This window comes from Triturus cristatus, chromosome 9, assembly GCF_964204655.1.
Source record: "Triturus cristatus chromosome 9, aTriCri1.1, whole genome shotgun sequence".
In the NCBI taxonomy this organism is placed as follows: Eukaryota; Metazoa; Chordata; class Amphibia; order Caudata; family Salamandridae; genus Triturus; species Triturus cristatus.
In genome coordinates, this window is record NC_140592.1 from 1095838126 (window position 1) to 1095860601 (window position 22476).

General features: G+C 45.3%; 1 protein-coding gene across 1 annotated transcript in view; it reads left to right on the forward strand.

Annotated features, from left to right (window-relative positions):
- The window catches only part of SAV1 (salvador family WW domain containing protein 1), a 120245-nt gene extending 100323 nt beyond the window's left edge, over positions 1 to 19922 (forward strand). Inside the window, exon 5 of the mRNA XM_085626988.1 lies at positions 19467 to 19922. Within this exon, the coding sequence (XP_085483114.1) occupies positions 19467 to 19665 (199 nt within the window). The 3' untranslated portion in view covers positions 19666 to 19922. The remainder of the gene's footprint in view (positions 1 to 19466) is intronic.
- Positions 19923 to 22476: the final 2554 nt, after the last annotated feature.

The following is a 22476-nucleotide window of genomic DNA, read 5'->3' on the forward strand; positions in this document are numbered from 1 at the left end:
ACAGTCACTCATACATGTACTCACTCATCATATGTACTCGTACACCTATACATCCTGTTATACAATGCCACTCATCCATAGTTACTCACACACATGGTCACTCATGCTAATAAAGAATCAAACATACATTTACTTGCATATACAGTTATACACACACCACCACACTTACTTCTACGGAAACTTACACATACTTAGTCTTTTAAACAATCACTTATAGAAACACATACTTATTCATACAGGAACTCTTTCAATCTCTCACTCTCACATATACTCACTTATATACACCAATAGTCACATATACTAGTTTAAAAAATATGTAGTTACTCATAAAGACACTATTGAGACAGTCATTCACTCACTAACACACCCATGCACACACTCATCCACCCATACAGTCCTGCACACATGCGGTCTTCAACACATACAAACAGTGAGTCACTCATTCATGCACCTATGCACTACGTAATACCCCCCACCGAACCATGCAGACACTCGGACTGATACTCAAAAAAACAACTAATAACCTATATAGACACCCATGTAGCTACTCACCAACCCATGCAGCCACTTATACACAAAGTGAGAGACTGATACAGATATTTACATATTTAAACATTACTCACTAAGCCATGTATTCACTATGATACACTTAATCAGTCAGTTACACAATCAATTTTTCAAAAACAAATCATCCATTTAACCTCTTCAGTGCCCATGACGAGATAGTCTCGTCATGGAGCACGGTTGCGCTGTGCCCATGACGACACTTTCTCGTCATGAACCCCACCCACTAGTGCAACGCCCGGCACAGGAGGGGGAAAGGGCGTGGCACTGAAGGGGTTAGACACTTATATACCCATTTATTCTTCCATCGACCTTGAGATATAAATATATAAAACATATTTAATTTTCCGAAAAACACACATTCACTGGATGATGTCATCAGTGATGTCATTTGAGATGTCATCAGTGATGTCATGAGTGATGTCACTGACCATGTCATGAGTGATGTAATATGTGACGTCCTCAGCAGTGCATTGCGGGCGCACGAGTTATAGTTAGCTGAACTAACTATAACGGGGGAATTTCAATGGTTTTGTACAAGTGAAAAGTCCAGCTAACTATAACACCCCTGAAACCTATGGTTTTTTCAGTGTGTGTATGTATATATATATATATTCACTGAAAAAACCATAGGTTTCACACATGTTATAGTTAGCGGAAATTTTACTGATAAAAAACCAGTGAAATTCCCCCGTTATATTTAGTGCAGGCAACTATAACTCACGCGACCGCAATCCTCTGCTGATGCTAATACTGTATTTAGACACTTATTTGCCCATGTCTTCTTCCATACATTTTTAGCTATACATATATTACAAATATTTTTTTTTCATAAAGACACATATGTCATCAGCAGAAGATTGCGGTCGTGTGAGTTATAGTTGCCTGCACTAACTATAACGGGGGAATTTCATTGGTTTTTTATCAGTAAAATTTCCGCTAACTATAACATGTGTGAAACCTATGGTTTTTTCAGTGAATTTGCAAGGTTTTTTAAATGCTAAGTTACTTTACGCCATTCGTGGCGTGCGCGCCCACTTAACGCAGTTCGTTCCGTGCGCGCACGGTGCGCTTCGCGCTGCGATGACAAAGCAAGAAAGCACGTCAACAAATCTGTTTCTGCTTTCCTCCGTGACTATGGTATGGGTGCCATTTACCACAACAACTTGCGTTATGACATGCAAGACATTTATAGAGGAGATGGTGTGCACTTCAATGATGAAGGGAACAGAGTCTTCCTCTTGAACCTTAGACTCTGCATCGGTACTTACTTGTAGGTACCACTAAAAAATCATTTCATAAACACAACGGCTCTTTTTAGAGCCCCCTAATATCTAAACACTTAAATCTGATTTTCATTTTTTTTTTTTTTTTCCTACCGTACGCTTACCGTAAGCTTACCGTACGCGTACCCCGTGATTTTTTTTAAAATCAATAAATGTTTTCTTTGTACTTTTCTGTCCTTCTTTGACCCCCTTACAAATGTTAGGGGGTCTGTAACTCTCCTCATTGCCCCCTTTCCTTGTTTTCACTCTTTTTTTTCAGAGTGAAATACACAAAATGGCGGCCGCCGCTTCCTGGTTTCGGCCGATTCGAATGTTTACTAAGATCTAAGAGCCAATCAGAATCGCGCTCGCGCACGCCACCGTACGCTTACCGTAAGCGTACGGTAAGCGTACCGTAAGCGGGCTCAGATATATATATTGATTTAAAGGCTATTTTCTCAGAATCTACTGAACAGATTTACACCAAACCTACAAAAGGCACTTCCTTGACCTAGGGACTACCTCTCTGCCAAATTTTGAGTAATTCTGTTCAGCCGTTCGGGCTGTAGCTCGTTCTAAAGGTCCTATGGAAAAATGCATGGGAAAAACGCGTTTTGGGACCCCCCTTTTATCTCAGCCCCCGCTTGACGGATCCCCCCGATACTTTCAGGGTAGGAGCGGAGCGTAGCGCCCCACCTATTTTGAGAAATTCGCGAGGATTCGTCGACCGGCGCCAAAGTTATTCAAAATAGAATGTTGAGGTTTTCCTATGGAAACGTGGTCCTAACTATAACTACCTACTGGCGACCGCCAGTAGGTAATATATAATATATATATTTTTTGCCTTTTACTCTTTTCACATTCCCTTGTTTTCCTGGTTATTGAAGGCTGTTTTTCTTCCAGGATCATAGTCTCTGGATGAGAACCTTCTAGGGATCCGGGTTGTTTCTGGAGATGTAGCTTTTCCTTTCGAAAAATTGTTTGAGGAGAGAAATTCAAAGGGGGATCTTATGCCTTGCCATTACAGGTATATTTCTTAAGTGAGACTTCCTAGGGTGACCCTCCTTGCCTCGCCTTTTCCCTACCGGGTCCTTGCTACAGTACCTTGTTGTAGTCCCTCAGAGATATTGATGCAATTTTTAGGTCTCGCCTAGCGACGCAGCGCATGCGCTGCATGCCTTGTCGAGATCTAGTGTCGTCGTCTTGGTTGCCGAAGGGGGACAGGAGATGTGCACTTGCCCGGACAGCTAATGTGCACGCTCACGGCGTTTCTTCACTATTGAGTGCTCCCACCGCGCGATTTAACTTTTGCGCACTCGAACTCACGGCGTCTCTATCATCTTGCCCAGACAGCAGATGGGCACGCGCACGGTATCTCTTCACTTAGCACGATGCAAATCCATATGTTGTAAGTCCATATGATGTACTTTGATGTTTAAAACTATTCTGGGGAGTGATGAGGAAGGGTGGCACTGGAAGGGTTCAATACCAGTTACATGGGTGCTTGCTTTCCTGTATTACGTTTTGTTGTTTAATAGTTATATGTATCTTTATGCTTATTTCTCTCCGCAGCCATTTCTTCCACCAGGCTTGTATTGACCCCTGACTCTCTGAGAGTGCGTCTGTCTGATTTATGCTTGTGTTTTCTGAAACAAAGCTGTGGACTGCGATGAGGCAATCAGGGAAGTTGGGCTTGTGCTCCCAGTGTGTCATAGCTGCTGAGGTATTGTACCTCAGTAACACCAACTGTGCAGTGATGCGGCAGAGGAACTCAGTGTTTTTTTTGGACAGTGGTGGGATTGTTGTAGGAGTGGGAGAGCACGTTGCGCTCACCCGATCACCGTTCCTGCCAACCGAGAGTTGGTGGTGGTGTAGGGGTTCCTCCAAGAGCAGGGAGGACACGATCAGGACAGTTCAGGATTTAGCACGATCAAAATAAGAACTGCTAGTCCGTATAATGTACTTTGAGGTTTAAAACAATTCTGGGGAGCGATGAGGAAGGGTGGCATTGGAAGAGTTCGATACAAGTTGCATGGGTGCTTGCTTTCCTGTATTACGTTTTGTTGTTTAATAGTTATATGTATCTTTATGCTTATTTCTCTCCGCAGCCATTTCTTCCACCAGGCTTGTATCGACCCCTGACTCTCTGAGAGTGTGTCTGTGCGTCTGTCTGATGGTGTGTCTAGATCTGTGAGTCTGTGTGTGTGTGCATGTGTGATTGTATGTGCGTGCCGTGTGGATCAGTGTGTTGGATGGTGTGTCTGGATCTATCTTCATGCTTATTTCTCTCCGCAGCCATTTCTTCCACCAGGCTTGTATTGACCCCTGACTCTCTGTGTGTGTCTGTCTGTCCGTCTGTCTGATGGTGTGTGTCTAGATCTGTGAATCTGTGTGTGCATGTGTGATTGTATGTGTGTGCTGTGTAGATCAGTGTGTTGGATGGTGTGTAGGATCTATGAGTCTGTGTGTATGTGAGTCTGTGTGTGTTTGTGCCTGCGTACGCGTCTATGCTTGTTTGCCCGTGGCCAAGTGTGTAAGTCTTTGATTACGAGTCTGTATGTGTACGTTTGTGTTTGTTTTGACATGTGCGTAAGTGCTTGTGTATCTGTGTATTTCTTGGTGTAAAAATGTGTACAAATAGGTACATATGGAGTTGTTTGTATATAGGATGTGTCTGTAAGTTGGTAGGTGGTGTATTTTTGATAGTGCATGTATGTGTATGCGTCGGTGTGCCAATGTAGACCTGTGTCTTTATGCCTGTGCCGTCTGGTTGTATTCCTCTAATTGTTTATACTTGCGTATGCCACTATTTCTTCATGTGTCCATGGTTGTGTGTCAATGTGTATGTGTTTAGGCATGTGCCTGTGTATTGGTACAACTTTGTGTAAATTGATGCTTGTGCGTGTGTGCCTGTAAATCTGCTTTCACAATAGTAGGTTGCAGGTGTGTGGGTATGTGTGCATGTGGTCATTTTCTGTATTTGTGGGCTTCGATTCCATGTGTACTTTTGTGCTTGTGTCTGGTGTGCCTCGAGTGTCTTGTCTGTCTACGTATAAAAGTATATCTGTTTACTCTTGTGTAGGTGGCAGTGCCAATGCGTGTTTGTACACCTGTGTGTATTTCTGTGTGTTTGTGTATGTGGTCACGTGTATGTGTGTATGAAATGTCTATGTAGATGTATTGGCGAGATCTATTGTTGTCAACTTGTTTGCCGAAGGGGGACAGGAGATGTGCACTTGCCCGGACAGCTGATGTGTACGCAATGCAATATGTTTCGCATTTACGCGAGTTTAAGCTATTTGCATTATAAATGACACTGCCTTTTATATATGTTTAAAAAAAAAACTAAATAAAATGCATTGTCATTACAATGCCAATAGCTCAAACTCGCTTAAATGCAAGACCTATTGCATTGCAGATGCTTGTTCCTTCCAGTGTGGGTTGCTATTATGGCCTCTATTTTGGAGAGGTGCCGTAACATTGGTGAGTGCAAAAACAGAGACTGCTTTCAGACATCACCCTGTCAACACTGTTATTTTCATGTATATTGGCAAGATATCCACTGTCGGTGGCCACTATTCTCATCAGGGGTTTCGGTCATTAATGTTAATTTTGTAGCGTCCGAGTACTACTACTACCCATATTCCAGAGATGCGAGTTGTCCTGTCCATGAGGTGGCCTAAAGGGTTACACTGACTCCACCCCTTCAAGAGAGGCTTAGATGGTACTGATACAACCACAGATGGCTCCTCTTCACCCCTGGTTAGCCAGATTATCATTCAGTGTAGAAGGGCCAGAGACTAGAAGAATTTAGATTTGTCATCTGGGAGGAAGGCAGTCTTTTTACCTTTTACAAAAGTACAGTTGTCTTTGAGCATACTTTCTGTTGTGGGGTGGGAGGGTTGGGTGCTAAAGGGAGAACATCCTAAGACTGTTTCCCCTCTCCGTTCCATTGGAGAATTACAACAATGCCACAAGATAAGTTCTGATTGGGCGATAAGTAGTTCTTCTCCAAACCCAACGCTTGAAGTGATGGGCAATATCACTGTTTTCCTGCGGGTACATTCATATCTGTATAAGATATTTTCCTGGATTCTAACATGTATTCATAGAGAAGTGAACAGATCACTATTTTAAATGCTATATTTGTAGTAATAGGCCTGCAGATTCCTAGATTTCATTGGTGACATGAAGCCATGTTTTTCCTTACATGGTAGTCCTACTTTTAACCAAGCCCCTTACCTGGTTACCACAGCAGGATGGTACCATCATACGTCGAGCAACCTTGCCTTAAGAACATGCTCCCAATATACTTTCTTTTTAGGTCTCGCCTGGCGTTGCAGCGCCCATGCGTTGCTCGCTCTGCGAGGGCCTTTTGGAATCAATATAGTTTCGGAAGGGGACTTTAAGCCATGCTCTTGTTTTCAATTGCCTTGCGTCCTCGTTTGTTAAACGCTGGCGCATGATTGAACATCGGGCTTTTGGGTTACTGTTATGTTATGTTAACAATGATTTGTATAGCGCACTGACACTGGTTGGTTTCCTGGCGCTGTAGAGACAGGGGACAGTCAGAGTTGGAAGCCAGCGGAGTTAGTAGTAGGCTTGTTGATAAAGCCAGGTCTTTGGGGATTTCCTGAATGATATGAGGTTGGGGCATAGCCGGATCTCAAGGGGAAGGGCATTCCACAGACGGGGTGCCAAAGTGCCAAATCTGCAGCCACCCGAGCGTTTACGTTTAAAGGATGGGATTTGTAAAAGGCATTGTTGGGCTGAGCGAAGGCTACGGGACGGGGCATACTTTATAATGAGTTTAGTGATGAAGGTAGGACTTTTACAGTGGAGCGCTTTAAAGATCATACAACTGACTTTGAAGGTACAACGTTGGGCGACCGGGAGCCAGTGAAGATTTTTCAAAAGAGGGGTGGCAGAATGCCATCTAGGCTGGTTCAAAATCAGTTTTGCTGCCTGATTCTGCACCATCTGAAGTCGTTTCAGAAGGAACTGGGGGAGGCCCAGATATATCGAGTTAGCGTAGTCTATATGGGAAATCACGGTTGCGATCACCACCTGTATCAGGGCTTCATGGGTCAAAAGGCGGCGAACCTTCCGGATTTTTCTCATTTGAAAGTGGCACTTGGATATCACCTGGCCTACTTGCGTTTTTAGAGAGAGGTCACTGTTTAGGGTGATACCCAGCGTCTTTGCCGAAGATGAAGGGATCGGAGCTTGACCCATTTCTGTTGGCCAATACTGAGGGCCCCAGTATTTGGCACTATCCGCAGTCGGGACCAGCTCGGTTTTTCCTGGGTTCAATTTCAGATGATTTTGGTTCATCCAAGCTTGGATGAACCTCATTGTTGATTGAAAGAAGGAGATGGACGTATCTGAGTTGTCAATTGTGAATAGCAGCTGTAGGTCGTCCGCGTAGTTCAGCACCGTTACCTGTTTATCTCTAAGAGCTTGGATTAAAGGGGAAATATAGAGGTTAAACAGGTGGGGTGACAGGGACGAACCCTGGGGTACACCGCATGTAATGGCCTGCTTAGTGCCCGCTAGGTTACCCAGGTGGACTGCCTGGGAACGATTTACTAGAAAGGACCTCAGCCAACCGGCTGCCGTGCCCCGGATGCCAGCCTGAGCGACACGGTCGATCAAGATGGTATGATCGACCGTGTCGAATGCGGCTGACAAATCCAGGAGCACTAGAGCCTGTGGAATGCGATTGTCTGCGCAGTCCCTAAGGGTGTCCATTACTGCCACTACCACCGCCTCAGTTGAATGGGCTGGGCGAAAGCCCGCCTGATGTGGATCAAGGCAGTTAGATGTCTCTATGAAGTTGGACAAGCAGTTGGCGACATGAGCCTCCAACACCTTAGCAAGAAAGGGAAGAAGGGAAATTGGGCGATAATTTGCATTGCAGGTCGGATCTGCACCTGGTTTCTTCAGGAGAGGTATTACAATCGCTTCTTTAAATGCAAGGGGAACTGATCCAGTGGCCAAAGAGTTGTTTAGAAGGGTACAGGCGGGGGCCGGAATAGCTGCTAAGCAGTCTTTCAGGATATAAGGAGGGCATCTGTCAGATGGGGCGCCAGATTTTACTCTTACCAGTAATTCCTGGAATAATTCTGGAGTAATGGGGGGGAAACTGCTAAGTGAATCGATAGTGTTGGGGCTTGGAACAAAAAGGAGAGGACTTGAGGTTTGAGGAATACTGGCTTTGATGGCCATAATTTTCTCTGTAAAAAAAAACGTTAAGTGAATTTCAGAAAACCTGGGTCGGGGGCAAACTGGGCCGGTCGTTATCAAGGTTGGTTAATTCATTAAGAATAGAAAAGATGTCATTGGGCTTATTGTTTGAGTTGGTTATACGGGAGGAAAAGTAAGCAGTTTTAGTTACTAAAATAGATTTCATGTAGTCCTTCCTGGCAGAGATGTATCGAGTTTTAGCGTCAGGGGCATAGTTGCGACGCCAGCGTCGCTCGAGTTGTCGAAGGGCCAATTTTTTTGCTTTTAAGTCAGGAGAGAACCATTTTTGGGCATCGGCGCGTCGGGCCAGTTTGATCGTCTTGTATGGAGCATGAGCATCGCTGGCTGATTGCAGCCAGAGAGAAAGATTGTTTTCTGCTATATTGATATCAGAGTTATGGGAAGGAATGGAAGTAGCAAGAGTTTGTAGGAATTCCGACCTGTCTAGGGAATTCCAGTTCCTAGCTCTTCCACCCATAGCTGTGACGGTGGGCTTTCTAGGGGAATGGATAAGGTTAAATTTGATAAGAAGATGATCCGACCATAGACACGGAAAGGTGGCCGGGGTCGTAACTAAAAGAGAGTTGGTCCAGACCTGGTCCAGAATGTGGCCTTTACAGTGGGTAGGTGATTGTACATGTTGTTCAAAGTTTAGATTTGTAAGGAGCTCAGTGAGTTCACGCGACTGAGGACCTTCCAGAGGATCGTTGAACCAGTAGTTAAAGTCCCCCACCAAAAGGATCCTTGCATGATCAATGGCTAGGTTGGCAATTTGTTCGCTAAGCGCTAAAGGGAAGGACGGCATGTTAGGGGGTCTGTATAGGACGCATGCCATAGTAGTATAGGAAGTATCAATTTTTAGAACCAGGTTTTCAGTGTCTGAGAGATTCAGGCAGGTCAAGGCGGTGACGTTCAGGTCGTGGCGGAAGATTGCTGCCACTCCCCCGCCAGGTTTGCCGGGTCCACGATCAGCGTGAATGATGCGGTAGTTAGGCGGCAACGCTGCTATGATATCTGGAGCAGAGTCTTGGGTGAGCCAAGTCTCAGTAAGTAAGAGAATGTCGAGATTATCCTCGCCTAGTAGAAGAGAGGTCCAGGTTATGTTTCACCATGGAGCGGGTGTTTAGATAAGCTATAGACATGGAATGGAGAAAGGAAACGGGCGTTGTATGAGTAACAGGAATCGAAGTGGCGTTATCAAGAACGGTAGTGCGGTTGACTAGAAGCCCCAGTCTCTGGGCTCGAAAGCATGATGACTCACACAGGTGGCCCTGGCCGTTGTTAGTGGGCAGCAGCTCTTCAAGGGAGTAGATGATCCGTCCTGTAGCATGGCGTGCCCTGGGGCCTGTCAGGGCGCGGACGGGCGCAGACGGGCTTGCCTTAGGCGCGCCTTCGGCGCGCTGTCGGCGCGCCTGCTGCGCTCGTCCGCTGCGCGTCCGAGAAATACACATTCTTATAGGATGCGGGGGAAAGGGGCGTGGCCTCGCGTCAGGGGGCGTGGCCTGTGGGCTGTTCGAAGAATGGCGGCAGTGAGTAAGATCCCAGGCCGCGGCAGCGCTAGCATCCGCTGTGCAGGATTAGCCAAGTGGGAATTGAGTGCCCAGAAGCTACAATCATACAGGTAAAAACATAAGTATACAATTTACAAAGTTTCAAAATCGAGTGTCTCTCTCCCGGCTTCCGCCTCAGGAGTGTCGATAGTTTAGATAGATAGATAGGTTACTGCCTTGTATACTTTTAGGACGGCCCATGTGGACAGGCTGACGCCATCTTTGTTTGGCGTGACGTAGGATGGTGTGCTGCTGGAGGAAACTCTGGCTCCTCTTTGGGAATTATACCAGCTCCTCCCTCCCCCCATTCAAAAGCAAACTCCCCAGAGTTGTGCAGTTCATTGTTCAGACGGGAGTTCATCGGGTCAGAGTGGCCTTCTCAGTAGGAGGGGGCAGCCATCTTCATCAGGACAAAGCGTGTACTGCCCCCAGTTCACAAGCGTGGGAGCGTGGCAGAGTGCTTCCCAGCCTCGGTCACTGGAGGGCTTTTTGAAAATGTGTTAATCTGCCTTTATTAATATGTCCTGGCCCCCACGTGACATGTTAGTTCTTTCCAGCCGCGGGAGTCCATCGGAGGGCTTGTGAGAAAAGAGCCGGGGTGAAGCGTCCACGGAGGCAAGCGCTTAACAAGAAATAAAGGAGGTGGCCACAGCTAAAGGATAGGTTCTGGCGGAATTTAGGGGTTCTTCATTTTTTGTGTGATCTTGCTGACCCTCACCGCACAGGCAGAGCCACGCACACACCAGACACACGCAGACAGCGCGCACGCACATAAGCACATGCAGCCACACACAGACACATACACACAAACAGACACACACAGACACATACACACACAGACACATACACACAAACGGACACACAGGCAGATACACTGACCCGCAAACACGCTCACAGATGTAGACCCACACAGACACACGAAGACACATACACAAAGACAAATGAAGACACTCATACTGCAGTCATACACAGATGTATGCAGACCTCCAAACAGATACACGCACACATCCACACAGATACACGCACATGACACATGGGCACAAACACAGTTAGTGTGCAGGCAAATAATCACATCAAACACGCTGCCTCACACAGACATGGACATTGTTTAAAGGGTAGTTGAGTGTGGCCTCTGCTACCCTGGCATTCCCTGTGGTACTCCTGGCACTGAGCTCTCTACCCCTGCTCACAGGGATCTTGAAGGCAGTGGGAGGAGGCGACACCAACAAGCATTTGCAATGCAAAAGATCTCACATTTACGCGAGTTTAAGCTATTGGCATTGTAAATGACACTGCCTTTTATTTATGTTTTAAAAACAAAAAAAAAGCATTGTTATTTGCAATGTCAATAGCTCAAACTCGCGTAAATGCAAGACCTATTGCATTGCAAATTCTTGCTTGGGCTCGTAGGTTATTTTGTATACTTTTTGCTTGTTACCTAACCCTTGGAAGGGGGGTGTGCTTGTTAAGTTCACTTGCTGCAACTTGTGTGTTTCTTTCCACAATATGGATTCAGTGATGGTTCTCACACAGCTTCCATCATATAATTTTTATTCTAAAGAGAACTTCCAATCCAGCGCGGTTCTTTAGTTGTTCGAGAATCTAATGCACAATAGAAAGGATTTGTTTTTTATTTCAAAATAACTTATTATACTGGGTGGTTCTTCTGCTACACTGTCAAAGTATGCAAAGGTTTAAACCCTTTCAAGCCCAACCTGTGCCTTTTTGTCATGCATAGATCTAAAATAATTACGTATTCCCGGCAGTCCACAGAGAAGAGCTGTTCCAGGCAAAATTATTTTTTCATTGCAGGTTTTATGTAATTTATTTATACAGTGTTTGCAGAGTCAGTATTTTGGTACTTAAATGAGAAGTGCTACTTTTACATCATGCTAAAAGAATCTGAGCTGGACTTTTCGAGTATTAGTCAAATTTCAGGCATGTGTACCAAACCGTGTCAGTTACTACCGAAGGAAAAAAATGTGTCTCCTATGAAAGTCAACCATAAGTTCAGGGCGTCTATACATGACTCTGACACACATGTATAAATATCTATGTATGCAGGAACACATTTATATATTTTATATATATATGTTCGAGGCATATGAGCTGCAGAGTACACACTTTTGCATAGATCGCCATCTGGTGTTGGGCCCGGATGTTTGCAGTTTGTTTTTCCTCTTGGAAAGTCATTGGAAGTCACGAGGTCGGTGACTCCTCCTTTGGATCGTATTGCGCATGGGCTTCGGCTCCATCCTCATTGTTTTTTTCCGCCATCGGGCTCGGATGTAATCTTCGCGCTCCGGTTCCGAACATTTCCAGTTCGACGATCGAAGCGGACTCCTCACCTCACATCGCGGTATTGTTTCGATCGCGATCTCCTCAATCAACGCACCTTCTCATCAACAAATCTTCGGTTCCAGTCGTCGACAGCGGCCTTCGGGCCTACCCAAGCTCCGGTCCCAGCTGATGGAAAGAACTCCATTCAAGAAGTGCCCTCGATGTGGGTCCAAATTCCCCCACACCGATCTTCATGAGGTGTGCAACCTCTGCCTCTCCCCTTAACACGAGGCTCGAGACTGTCCGGCCTGTAAGTCTTTCAGATCGTAAAAGACTATTCGGGACCGATGAGCCAGACGAAACATGGCACACTCCTCGACCTCCGCTCCAGTCGACATCTTCGGAGACGACATCGAAGATCCGGGACAGCAGCGCACCGAAGAGGACCTAGTCAGTGCTTCCGAAGCCGACGACTCAGATGTGGAGGACATCACTCCGGCGCAGAGGGTCGTGAGTAATATACCCCCCCACACCCGCGCCGACACACAAAAAGGCTTCGGTCACGCCTTCGCCTCCGGGCCTAGGCAAGACCAGAGACACTACTTCACAGACCCCACCTTCGGGCCCGGTGAAGAAGCCAAATAAGCCTTCCGGTGGCTCGGGCTCGAGCCAGCCTGCCAGCGGTGCCGAGAAACACACTTCGGCACCGAAAAAGAAACCGGCCTCTGCCTCGACACCGAGCTCCGCACCGAAGTCCTCGGGGTCGAAACCCAGCGCTTCGGTACCGACCAAACCCCATAAGGCCCTTGGCACCGACACTTCCACGCCGAAGCCCACCTCGGCGCCGACCAAGAAATCTGAGGTTCCCAAGCCCAGTGCTAAGCAAACTGGCACGGACAAGCCTAAAAAGTCATCGGCCCCGAAGACTTCGGCGCCGACGGACCACACATTGTCACAGGAACTATTTACACCAGATCCCTTACAAAAGGCTCTCACCAAGGATCCAAAAACTGGACATTTGGCACTCTCTTCCAAAAAGACATTTGGACAAACCGGCTCCGCCTCCACCTCCAAAGAGGAAGGACTCTGCTACCTCTCCTTTCAGAATACCTTCCCCACCTCCTCCACCTCCCCCACCCCCTCCACCTCCACCCCCTCCACCTTCTCCACCCCCACCTCATCGCTCTCCGACCCCGTCTCCAGACGATGATGATCAGGGGGACCCATATCACCATCCAGGGGATTTGCCCCAAGACCCCACCCCTACAGGATCCCCAGACCCATGGGACAACTACAATAACCCAGATATTCCAGAAGTCCCACAAGATGACCTTTTACCCTTCCAGGCCATCTCCACCGGAAGACTCATTAGGTTTCCACCACCTACTTCAAAGGGCAGCACATTATCACGGGGTAGAGTTACACACTGACCCAGTGGAGGAGGATTTCCTCCTCGACACTTTTGATACCGCACATAGGTCTACCTCCATACTACCTATGCTCAAGGGGGTGGTAAAACATGCGCCAGAGGTTTTTAAGGACCCAGTCAGGGCCAGGGTCATTAACCCACGCATAGAGAAAGTACAAAGCTGCCCCCACAGATCCTGCCTATATCAAAGGGCCAGCGCCACTAGATTCCCTAGTGGTTTCCACTGCATGAAAAAGGTAAAATTCCCAGGCGTCCGGCGAAGCACCACCTCCTGACAAAGAGTCAAAGCTACTGGACGCGTCAGGAAAGCGCACTGCGTCACAGGCAGCCAATATATGGCGTATCGCCAACACCCAAGCGCTATTGGCCAGATACGATAGGGCACATTATGATGAATTAGAAACCATAATGCACCACCTCCCTGAAAGATACAAAACTAGGGCCAATTAATTAATTCAAGAGGGTAAGACGATAACTAACACCTCTATACGCTGTGCCTTAGATGCAGCAGACACAGCCTCCAGGGCCATTAATACTAGCGTCCTCCTCCGTCGCCATGCTTGGCTAAGAATATCAGGTTTCAAACCAGTGGTACAAGCCTCCATCCTGTATCATCCCTTTGACCAAGAACACCTATTCGGCCCGAAGGTAGATGAGGCCCTCGAAAAAATGAAGAAGGACACTGATACAGCGAAGTCCATGGGAGCCATGCAGTCACACCCTCCTAGGCGCTCCTTTCGCCGCTCTTCCTTTCAGAGTACATCTAGAGGCTACTCCTCAGATAGCGCGTCCACTTCCTTCAAATCCACCACTCAGTCCACCTTCACAAGGGGTTATCAAAGAGGCGGCTATAGGGGAAATAATAATAATAAAGGCAGAGGCAAAACAAATACCGCCCGCTCTGCCACACCGCCTACCCAATGACTTCCCCCCGCTCCCTCCAGACAATCCCACTCCGGTCGGGGGCAGACTACAAAATTTCCTTCTTGTCTGGGAGACCATCACCTCAGACAAATGGGTGACCCAAATTATTCGGTCAGGATACTGCCTGGAATTAACATCTACCCCCCCAAATATTCCACCCAGGCAACGCCCAATGTCACAAGAACATTCCACATTACTAAAACAGGAGGTAATCTCACTCCTACAAAAACATGCAATAGAACAAGTTCCCGTCAATCAGCAAAATTTAGGGGTCTACTCCCTATATTTTCTAATACCAAAAAGGGACGAGACTCTACGACCTATTCTAGATTTCCGGCCCCTAAACACATACATCCATTCAGACCATTTTCACATGGTAACACTTCAGCAGGTGCTTCCGCTCCTCTCCCAGAACGACTTCCTCACCACACTGGACTTGAAAGACGCATACTTCCACATTCCAGTACACCATGCTCACAGAAAGTACCTCAGATTTGTAGTGGACGGGCAACACTACCAGTTCAAGGTGCTCCCATTCGGAGTCACAACAGCACCACGGGTATTCACCAAGTGCCTAGCGGTAGTGGCGGCACACCTCAGAAGACAGCACATTCACGTCTTCCCATACTTGGACGACTGGCTGATAAAAGCCACGTCCTACAACCAATGTGTACACCACACCGCCACTACAATCCAACTACTTCACCAACTAGGCTTCACGGTGAACCACCAAAAGTCCCAACTAACACCATCCCACATAAAACAATACCTTGGTGCCACCATAGACACCTCAAAAGCCATATCCTACCCCAATCCGGCCAGGATTGCAAGCATTCAGGCTTTGCGACAAAGATTCATACTTCAACACTCCTTTCCAGCAAGAGTGTTTATGCAACTGATAGGGATGATGGCCTCTTGCATTTTTATAGTACCCCACGCAAGACTCCATATGCGTCCACTCCAAGAGTGCTTAGCGTGCCAATGGAACCAGGCCCAGGGGCAACTGACAGATCTGGTGTTAGTAGACGGTCGCACCCATCGCTCTCTGCAGTGGTGGAACACCACAAACCTTTCCAAAGGTCGACCGTTCCTGGACCCGGTGTCACAAATAATACTAACAGACGCATCGCTCTCCGGCTGGGGAGCTCATCTATTACACCTCACAGTGCAGGGCACATGGACGCTGCAACAAAAGTTACTCCATATCAACCATCTGGAGTTACTAGCAATCTCTCTAGCCCTAAAATCCTTTCAGGCACAGATTTTAGGCAAGGCAGTCCTCATTCGCATGACGGCCATGTATTACATTCAAAAACAAGGCGGCACACACTCTCTCCACAGCTCTCTCAACTAGCACAGAGCATATGGAGATGGGCAATTCCGCACAAAATCTTTCTCCTAGCCCAACATGTCCCAGGAGTCCAGAACACCATGGCAGATCTGCTCCGCAGGCAGGCGCAGCAGATCCACGAGTGGGAACTTCACCCGCAGGTTCTTCACCCGTTCTTTCAAACGTGGGGGCATCCACAAATAGACCTATTCGCCACCCACGAAAACAAAAAATGCCCAAGCTTCGCCGCCAGATACCCACACCCATTGTCCAAAAGAAATGCGATATGGATGAACTGGTCAGGCAAATTTGCGTACGCTTTTCCACCTCTCCCACTAATTCCATTAGTGGTGCGAAAGCTACAACAGCATTCCCTCACGCTAATCCTAGTAGCTCCAACATGGGCCAGACAACCGTGGTACACCACGCTGCTGGAACTCTCGGTAGTACCACACCAAAAGCTACACCTCTCACCATGCCTCCTAACCCAGAACCATGGAGAGATCAGGCACCCGGACCCAGCTCAGCTCAACCTTGCGATCTGGCTCCTGAAATCCTAGAATTCGGATACCTAAACCTTCCCCCTGACTGTATGAACGTCATCAGAGAAGCTAGCCGCCCTACCACTAGAGCCTGCTACGCTGCCAAGTGGAAAAGATTTGTTGTTTATTGCCATAACCACACAATCAATCCTCTAGACGTGTCTATACAACACATCATATGCTACTTACTCCACCTACAAAAGTGTAATCTAGCATATAACCTCCATTCGGCTACACCTCGCAGCAATTGCAGCTTACCTACAGAACAGGCAGCACCTATCACTTTTCAGAGTACCTGCCATTAAAGCCTTCATGGAAGGCCTTAAATAAATAATTCCCCCCAGAGTACCACCCTCACCTGTGTGGAACTTAAATATCGTTCTCACAAGCCTAATGGGGCCGCCCTTTGAACAGTTGCATAAATGCGAACTGCAATTTCTCACATGGAAAACAGCTTTTCTTGTAGCCATCACTTCCCTTAGAAGGGTCAGTGAGATACAAGCACTTACCATACAAGAACCTTTTCTTCAAATGCACCAGAACAAGGTTGTTCTCCGTACCAACCCAAAATTCCTACCTAAAGTCATTTCCCCTTTTCACCTAAACCAATCCGTAGAATTACCGGTATTTTTCTCGCAACCTCAAACTGTTGCAGAAAGGGCTCTACACACACTAGATGTCAAACGAGCCTTACTTTACTATATACAAAGAACACAACTGTTTGTCTCTTTCTCTCCACCACACAAGGGCAACCCCATCTCAAAATCAGGGATAGCTAGGTGGATTGTAAAATGCATCCAGATTTGCTACCACAAAGCAAAACTAACGCTATCCGTTCCCCCTAAAGCCCATTCTACATGAAAGATAGGGGCTTCTATGGCTTTTCTAGGGAACATCCCATTAGATGATATCTGCAAAGCAGCTACATGGTCAACACCGCACACTTTCACTAAACACTACTGTGTAGATGTGCAAACCAAGCAACAAGCTAGTGTGGGCCAGGCTGTACTAAAAACACTATTTCAAACAACTGCAACAGATACCGGTAGTCGCCGCTAAGGTTGGGCACTGCTATATAGTCTATGCAAAAGTGTGTAATCTGCAGCTCATATGCCTCGAACGGAATATGCTACTTACCAGTATGCATCTGTTCTTGGCATGTAGAGCTGCAGATCTACACACGCCCACCCGCCTTCCCGGGTACCTGTATCTGTTCCAGTCTATCTTATTTAGATACAACACACAGGGGTTTCTTCACTGTTACTACGCTCCATCTTTCCCTGCTGGCCAAAAACAATCTGAGGATGGAGCCGAAGCCCATGCGCAATACGATCCAAAGGAGGAGTCACCGACCTCGTGACTTCCAAAGACTTTCCAAGAGGAAAAACAAACTGCAAACATCCGGGCCCAACACCAGATGGCGATCTATGCAAAAGTGTGTAGATCTGCAGCTCTACATGCCAAGAACAGATGCATACTGGTAAGTAGCATATTCCATATATATATATATACATACACACAAACACGCTTACTTTTGCTTCATAATAATTGACTAAGAAGAGGAGTGAGTTGTTCTTGAATAATTTAGTAATGATATTGGCATGGTGACACTCCCTGGATATGCTTTTTTCCTCCGACAGAAATTCACCCATTTGATCATCTTTTTTTCGGGTGATGGAAACTAAGAACTAGAAAAAGCCGTCCAATAGTACTTACTGTATTCTTGAAAATGTTCACCTCTAACTTTTCTTGGACAATCCAGTTCTTGGGAGTAGATTTTTGTTGTAGACAACACTTTTGGATATAAGGGCTTATGATGGAAAAATAGTTATGTAGTACTGGTTCTTCATCATTGACTGGTTTAAAAAAAATAATCCTAAACAAACTAATTGCTGTCGGAAGCATGCCTGGAGATTGTTTTGAAAGAAAATGTTTTTGGCTAAAAGTGAAAAATAATCCTGGGCGACCGTATAACATTCTGTGGTTTTGTGGGTCTCCAGTAACTTATTTGTTTTGATTATTAGTTCTAACATAAGGCAAGACTTTTTTTGTATATATATATTTTTTTTTAAGTTTAATATACAGTTAGCAACCTCCAGCCGTTTGTTGCCTTTGCTCAGGGCCCTTCCGCCACTGGCTTGAGACACTGTCAATCACATCTTGGATCAGCCCAAAGGAGTATTTTAGTCTTGTTTTTTGTTGTGGTGTATGTAATTTCACCTCCATTGAAATGCCTGAAGGACTATAGTAAATCTGAAAAATACAGCCACAGACCACACATTATTTAAAACTCCTCTCTCATGCTACTTATTTTCTGCGTGCCCAGCAGCTCTGCTTTAATCTCTCTGCTGCTGCCAGGACACGGGCCAACCAGCGATTTTCCCACCAGCCCTTCTCACATGTCTCATGCTTTTCTGCACACCGGCAGCATTTTATTCCCTCCCCTTTGCCGCACACCCACTTCTTAGTCCGGTATTCTGCTCATACAGTAAGCACATCTAGCAGTTCGCTCTTGCTGCCCAGACTCTGCTCACATTCTAAGGATGCCCCGAGGATCTTTTCCCCTGCTGCTGTTAAGGACACTGTGACTTCCGTCAGCTGCATGCAAACATCAACAAAATCAAAGGATGTGACTGGCAAATCTGTGCAAGCTGAACCTGTATTTGACGATGCTTGTTTTTCTTTTTAAAATGTAGGCTTGTGAAGTGATTAAACACAAATAAAGAAGCAGCCAATGGGTTTGTAGTCGCACCGCCTGGTGAAGTCACAGTTGTTTTTGTTAAATATTACAGACCATGTTGCCCGCCCTGCTTATAGACCATACAAAGAAATGATACATACATGAATAGAGAGGCAACAATATTTGAACTGAGTATATAAGGCTGCATTGTATGAATTGAAACAATAAAGAAAAATTAGACTTCAAGATTGAAGGCCCAAGAACCATTCTTTGTGTACTCTGTTCAAATATTGTTTCTTCTCTATTTGTGTGTATCATTGCTTGTGAAGAGATGAAAGAATCACAGCAGTGCTTTATGATTTAGATTTTTTTTTTAAAAATAAGCACATTGAAGATTGGCCTTAATTTCTTTTTTATTCATTTATTTTTTAAATGTGAGATTTTGCACTTTCTATGGTAAAGGTCTTCGGAGGTTTCTCACATATGCAAAGACATTACATTTTTAATAATAATGCCAGTGATTGAGAACCAGTGTTGTTGTAAAGGTATCAGCTTCTTAATATGGGAGATAGTTTTGCTTGTGTGTCGTGCGTGTGTGACATGGTGTGTATAAAACAAATGTTTTAATTGTAATTTTTGTGTATGTTGTAATACAGGTTTGATCACATCCTGAAGTGGGATCTCTTCCAGCTTGCAGACTTGGATACATACCAAGGAATGCTAAAATTGCTCTTCATGAAAGAACTAGAACGAATTGTTAAACTCTATGAAGCGTATAGACAGACTCTCCACGCTGAGCTTGAGAATCGTAAACAAAGACAACAGTGGTATGCACAGCATGGCAAGAATTTTTAAGCTAATATTTAGAGGATAAAATTCAAAAAATGTAAGATATTACAGTTTACATTTGTTAATCTTTTGGTAAACCAAAAATGCAACAGCATATTGTAAATCTAAAAACACTTTACAGCACTCGTTCCTTCATTTTGTATGGTTTGTTAAACTGGAACGATCTGAACATTTGTTCAAGATATTTAAAAGCACCCAGTGATTAAAAATAAATGTGCCCATCTCCACATTTGGTTGTAATAAACTTGCTGCTTTTTACAAAATTGTGACCAGTGCATTCTTCTTTTAACTTTATATAATCGTCTAATATGTTCATTGTGCATTAATTATCAGAACAAAAACTAAATGCATTATTGCTATAGAAAACAAATAGATTTGTTATAACAAGGTGCATACATTTGTATCAAATTGAACTGTAATTTTAAAGCGGATTTTAAAAAGTCAACAAAAAATTGGGGTGCAAATTAAAATCTAATAAAACTGTTGACCCCTTTCGATACAACTGTTTCTTTTTAGAGCATTTGTTAAGAACAAAAATATTAATACAAACAACCCTAAAACGTTTTGTCAAGATGTGCCTTTTATTCACAAATGACAGATGGAATTTTATCATGAAGGTCATGTTGATTCCTGATTATCCTAAAAGTTGTTTTTTTGTTTTTTTCAGTCAGTATTTAGGATGTTTTATTAACTGTTCCTGCTTAGTACGATTTTCAGTATGAAACACCATTTTGTCCTCTTTTTAACATTCGCCTTAAAGAAAAAGGTGCTCTGCACACAGGCATTCATCATCTCTCAAAATAACTTTGAGATGCCATGAGAGAAGTTCTATTAACATTCACTGACCCAGGCAATATAAAGATATGCTTTAGATGCTTCTTCTCCTTTATGTGTAATTTGAGAGTGCTCAAAGGTGCATATGTGATCTTTATGACTTTAGACTTGAAGTATCTTATCTGATCACAGAAGCAACAATAGCACAAAATGCTGACTGAGACTTGTATTTGTTTTGGGGTTCCCACCTTTTCGTCATTACAAGACCTATTCTTGTCTGCTGAAAAGTCTGTGAAGGGGAGGAGGGCAGAGATGTTTTACATTTATTTTTTAATCCATGCCACCAACAGTTGGAAAAGTGGCAACTAAACAGGTCTATTTCCCATGATTCCTTTGTGCCAAAAGGCCCTCTGAACATGCCCATAATGTTTTTACTTCGGTCAGATCAGCAACCTTCATTTGTTGCCTAGGCCGAGACAGCTACAGTGCAGCCCTCCAGTACTCGTGCTGTAGAGAAAACCTCCCTCCACCACCACTCCTCCCTTGAATGTATACTAGTTGCTTCAATAATTTGCTGGAAAGATCTTCAGTGCAATTAAGTCTGGTTATCTCTTCTGCAAAAATCATGCTTTTTGGTTCATTTTAGCTTTTGTTTCATAAGCACGAGTTAACATAAAATGCCCGCGTTTACAACTCCATTGTGTATCTAACGACAGAAACCTCAGAAGTTAGAAAAACATAAGTAATGTTAAACATAATCTTTTTGCTGGAGTCAGTGCCTTGAAATTTGGAAACAAAATTGGTCCTTAAGGAGTCAATGAGTGTGAAGGGAAAGCAGAGGCACAACAAGAGAACGATAATTAACTATTGCAATTAAGTAGACCGGCCATTAATAGTTCCTTACCTCACCACTAAACCATGTCAACCCAAGGAAGGACCTACTTTAAACAAATTACATGGTCTACACTGTATCACCAGCATCCACATTCATACCTTCCAAAAATGCCATGGCTGAGTCTGGTATATCCTCTAATTGTGTTCCACTCCTAGTCGAACTAAGAAGCCCATTCAAGTTGTGAGACGCCATGATGATATTTCCTTCAGTTCCAGAAGTCATGTCTTCTGTACCGAAGTCCCAGTCCTTATGCCATACTAAACTAGCTTGGTTTCGCCCGCTAATCTTACTTTTCTCTCTGTTGCTGCCCCCAGGTTCTGATCTCTCCAATCATGCGACTTGGGTGCTATATCCTTGGAGCCACGGCATATCCCAAAATATTCCTTCCACACGATCCGGCTGGCATTGAAAGCTTTTCCACCTTCCATCTAGGGAAGGCTAGTCCAGATGTTCACGAACAACTCCCCCGCCATGTGGTACTGCAACAAACAGGGCAGGATAGGGTTATGGACCTTTTGTCAAGAGGCTCTGCGCCTTTGGACATGGCTGGAACATCGTGGCATATTCCTTGATGTTCAACTCCCAACAGGCTCTCTAATTTACAGGGCAGCCGAACATTCCTAGCAGATCACGAACTGTGTCTCCATCCAGAGGTGGTGCAAGGTATCTTGCAGCAGTGGGGAGAGCCTTGTTTCGATCTGTTCACCACTGCTGAGAACACTCAATGTTAGCAGTTTTGTGCGCTGGAATTTCTGAGGCGGCTCGCTCTCGAAGACCCTTTTCATCTTGAGTGGAGCTCAGGCCTCCTGTGCGCCTTTCTGCCCATACCACTCCTTTCCCAGAGTTCTCAAGTAGATCAAGACCGACTGTGGCGCCGGACTGGGCTCGGAGAGTTTGGAATCCCGTGCTGTTGAACCTGGCCATCAGACCTCCGATCAGGCTGCCCCTTTGGGAAGGATCTTCAGTCTCAGCAGGGGAATGTTCTGCACCTGAACCTGTCAACGCTCTACCTCTATACGTCGAGATGGAGCAGCGACAGTTGACAGCTTTCGACCTTCTGCCCAAAGTCTACAATGTTATTGTGGCAGCCAGACATCCCTCCACCAAGACTATACATTTGCCATTGGAATAAATTTGTTACATGGTGT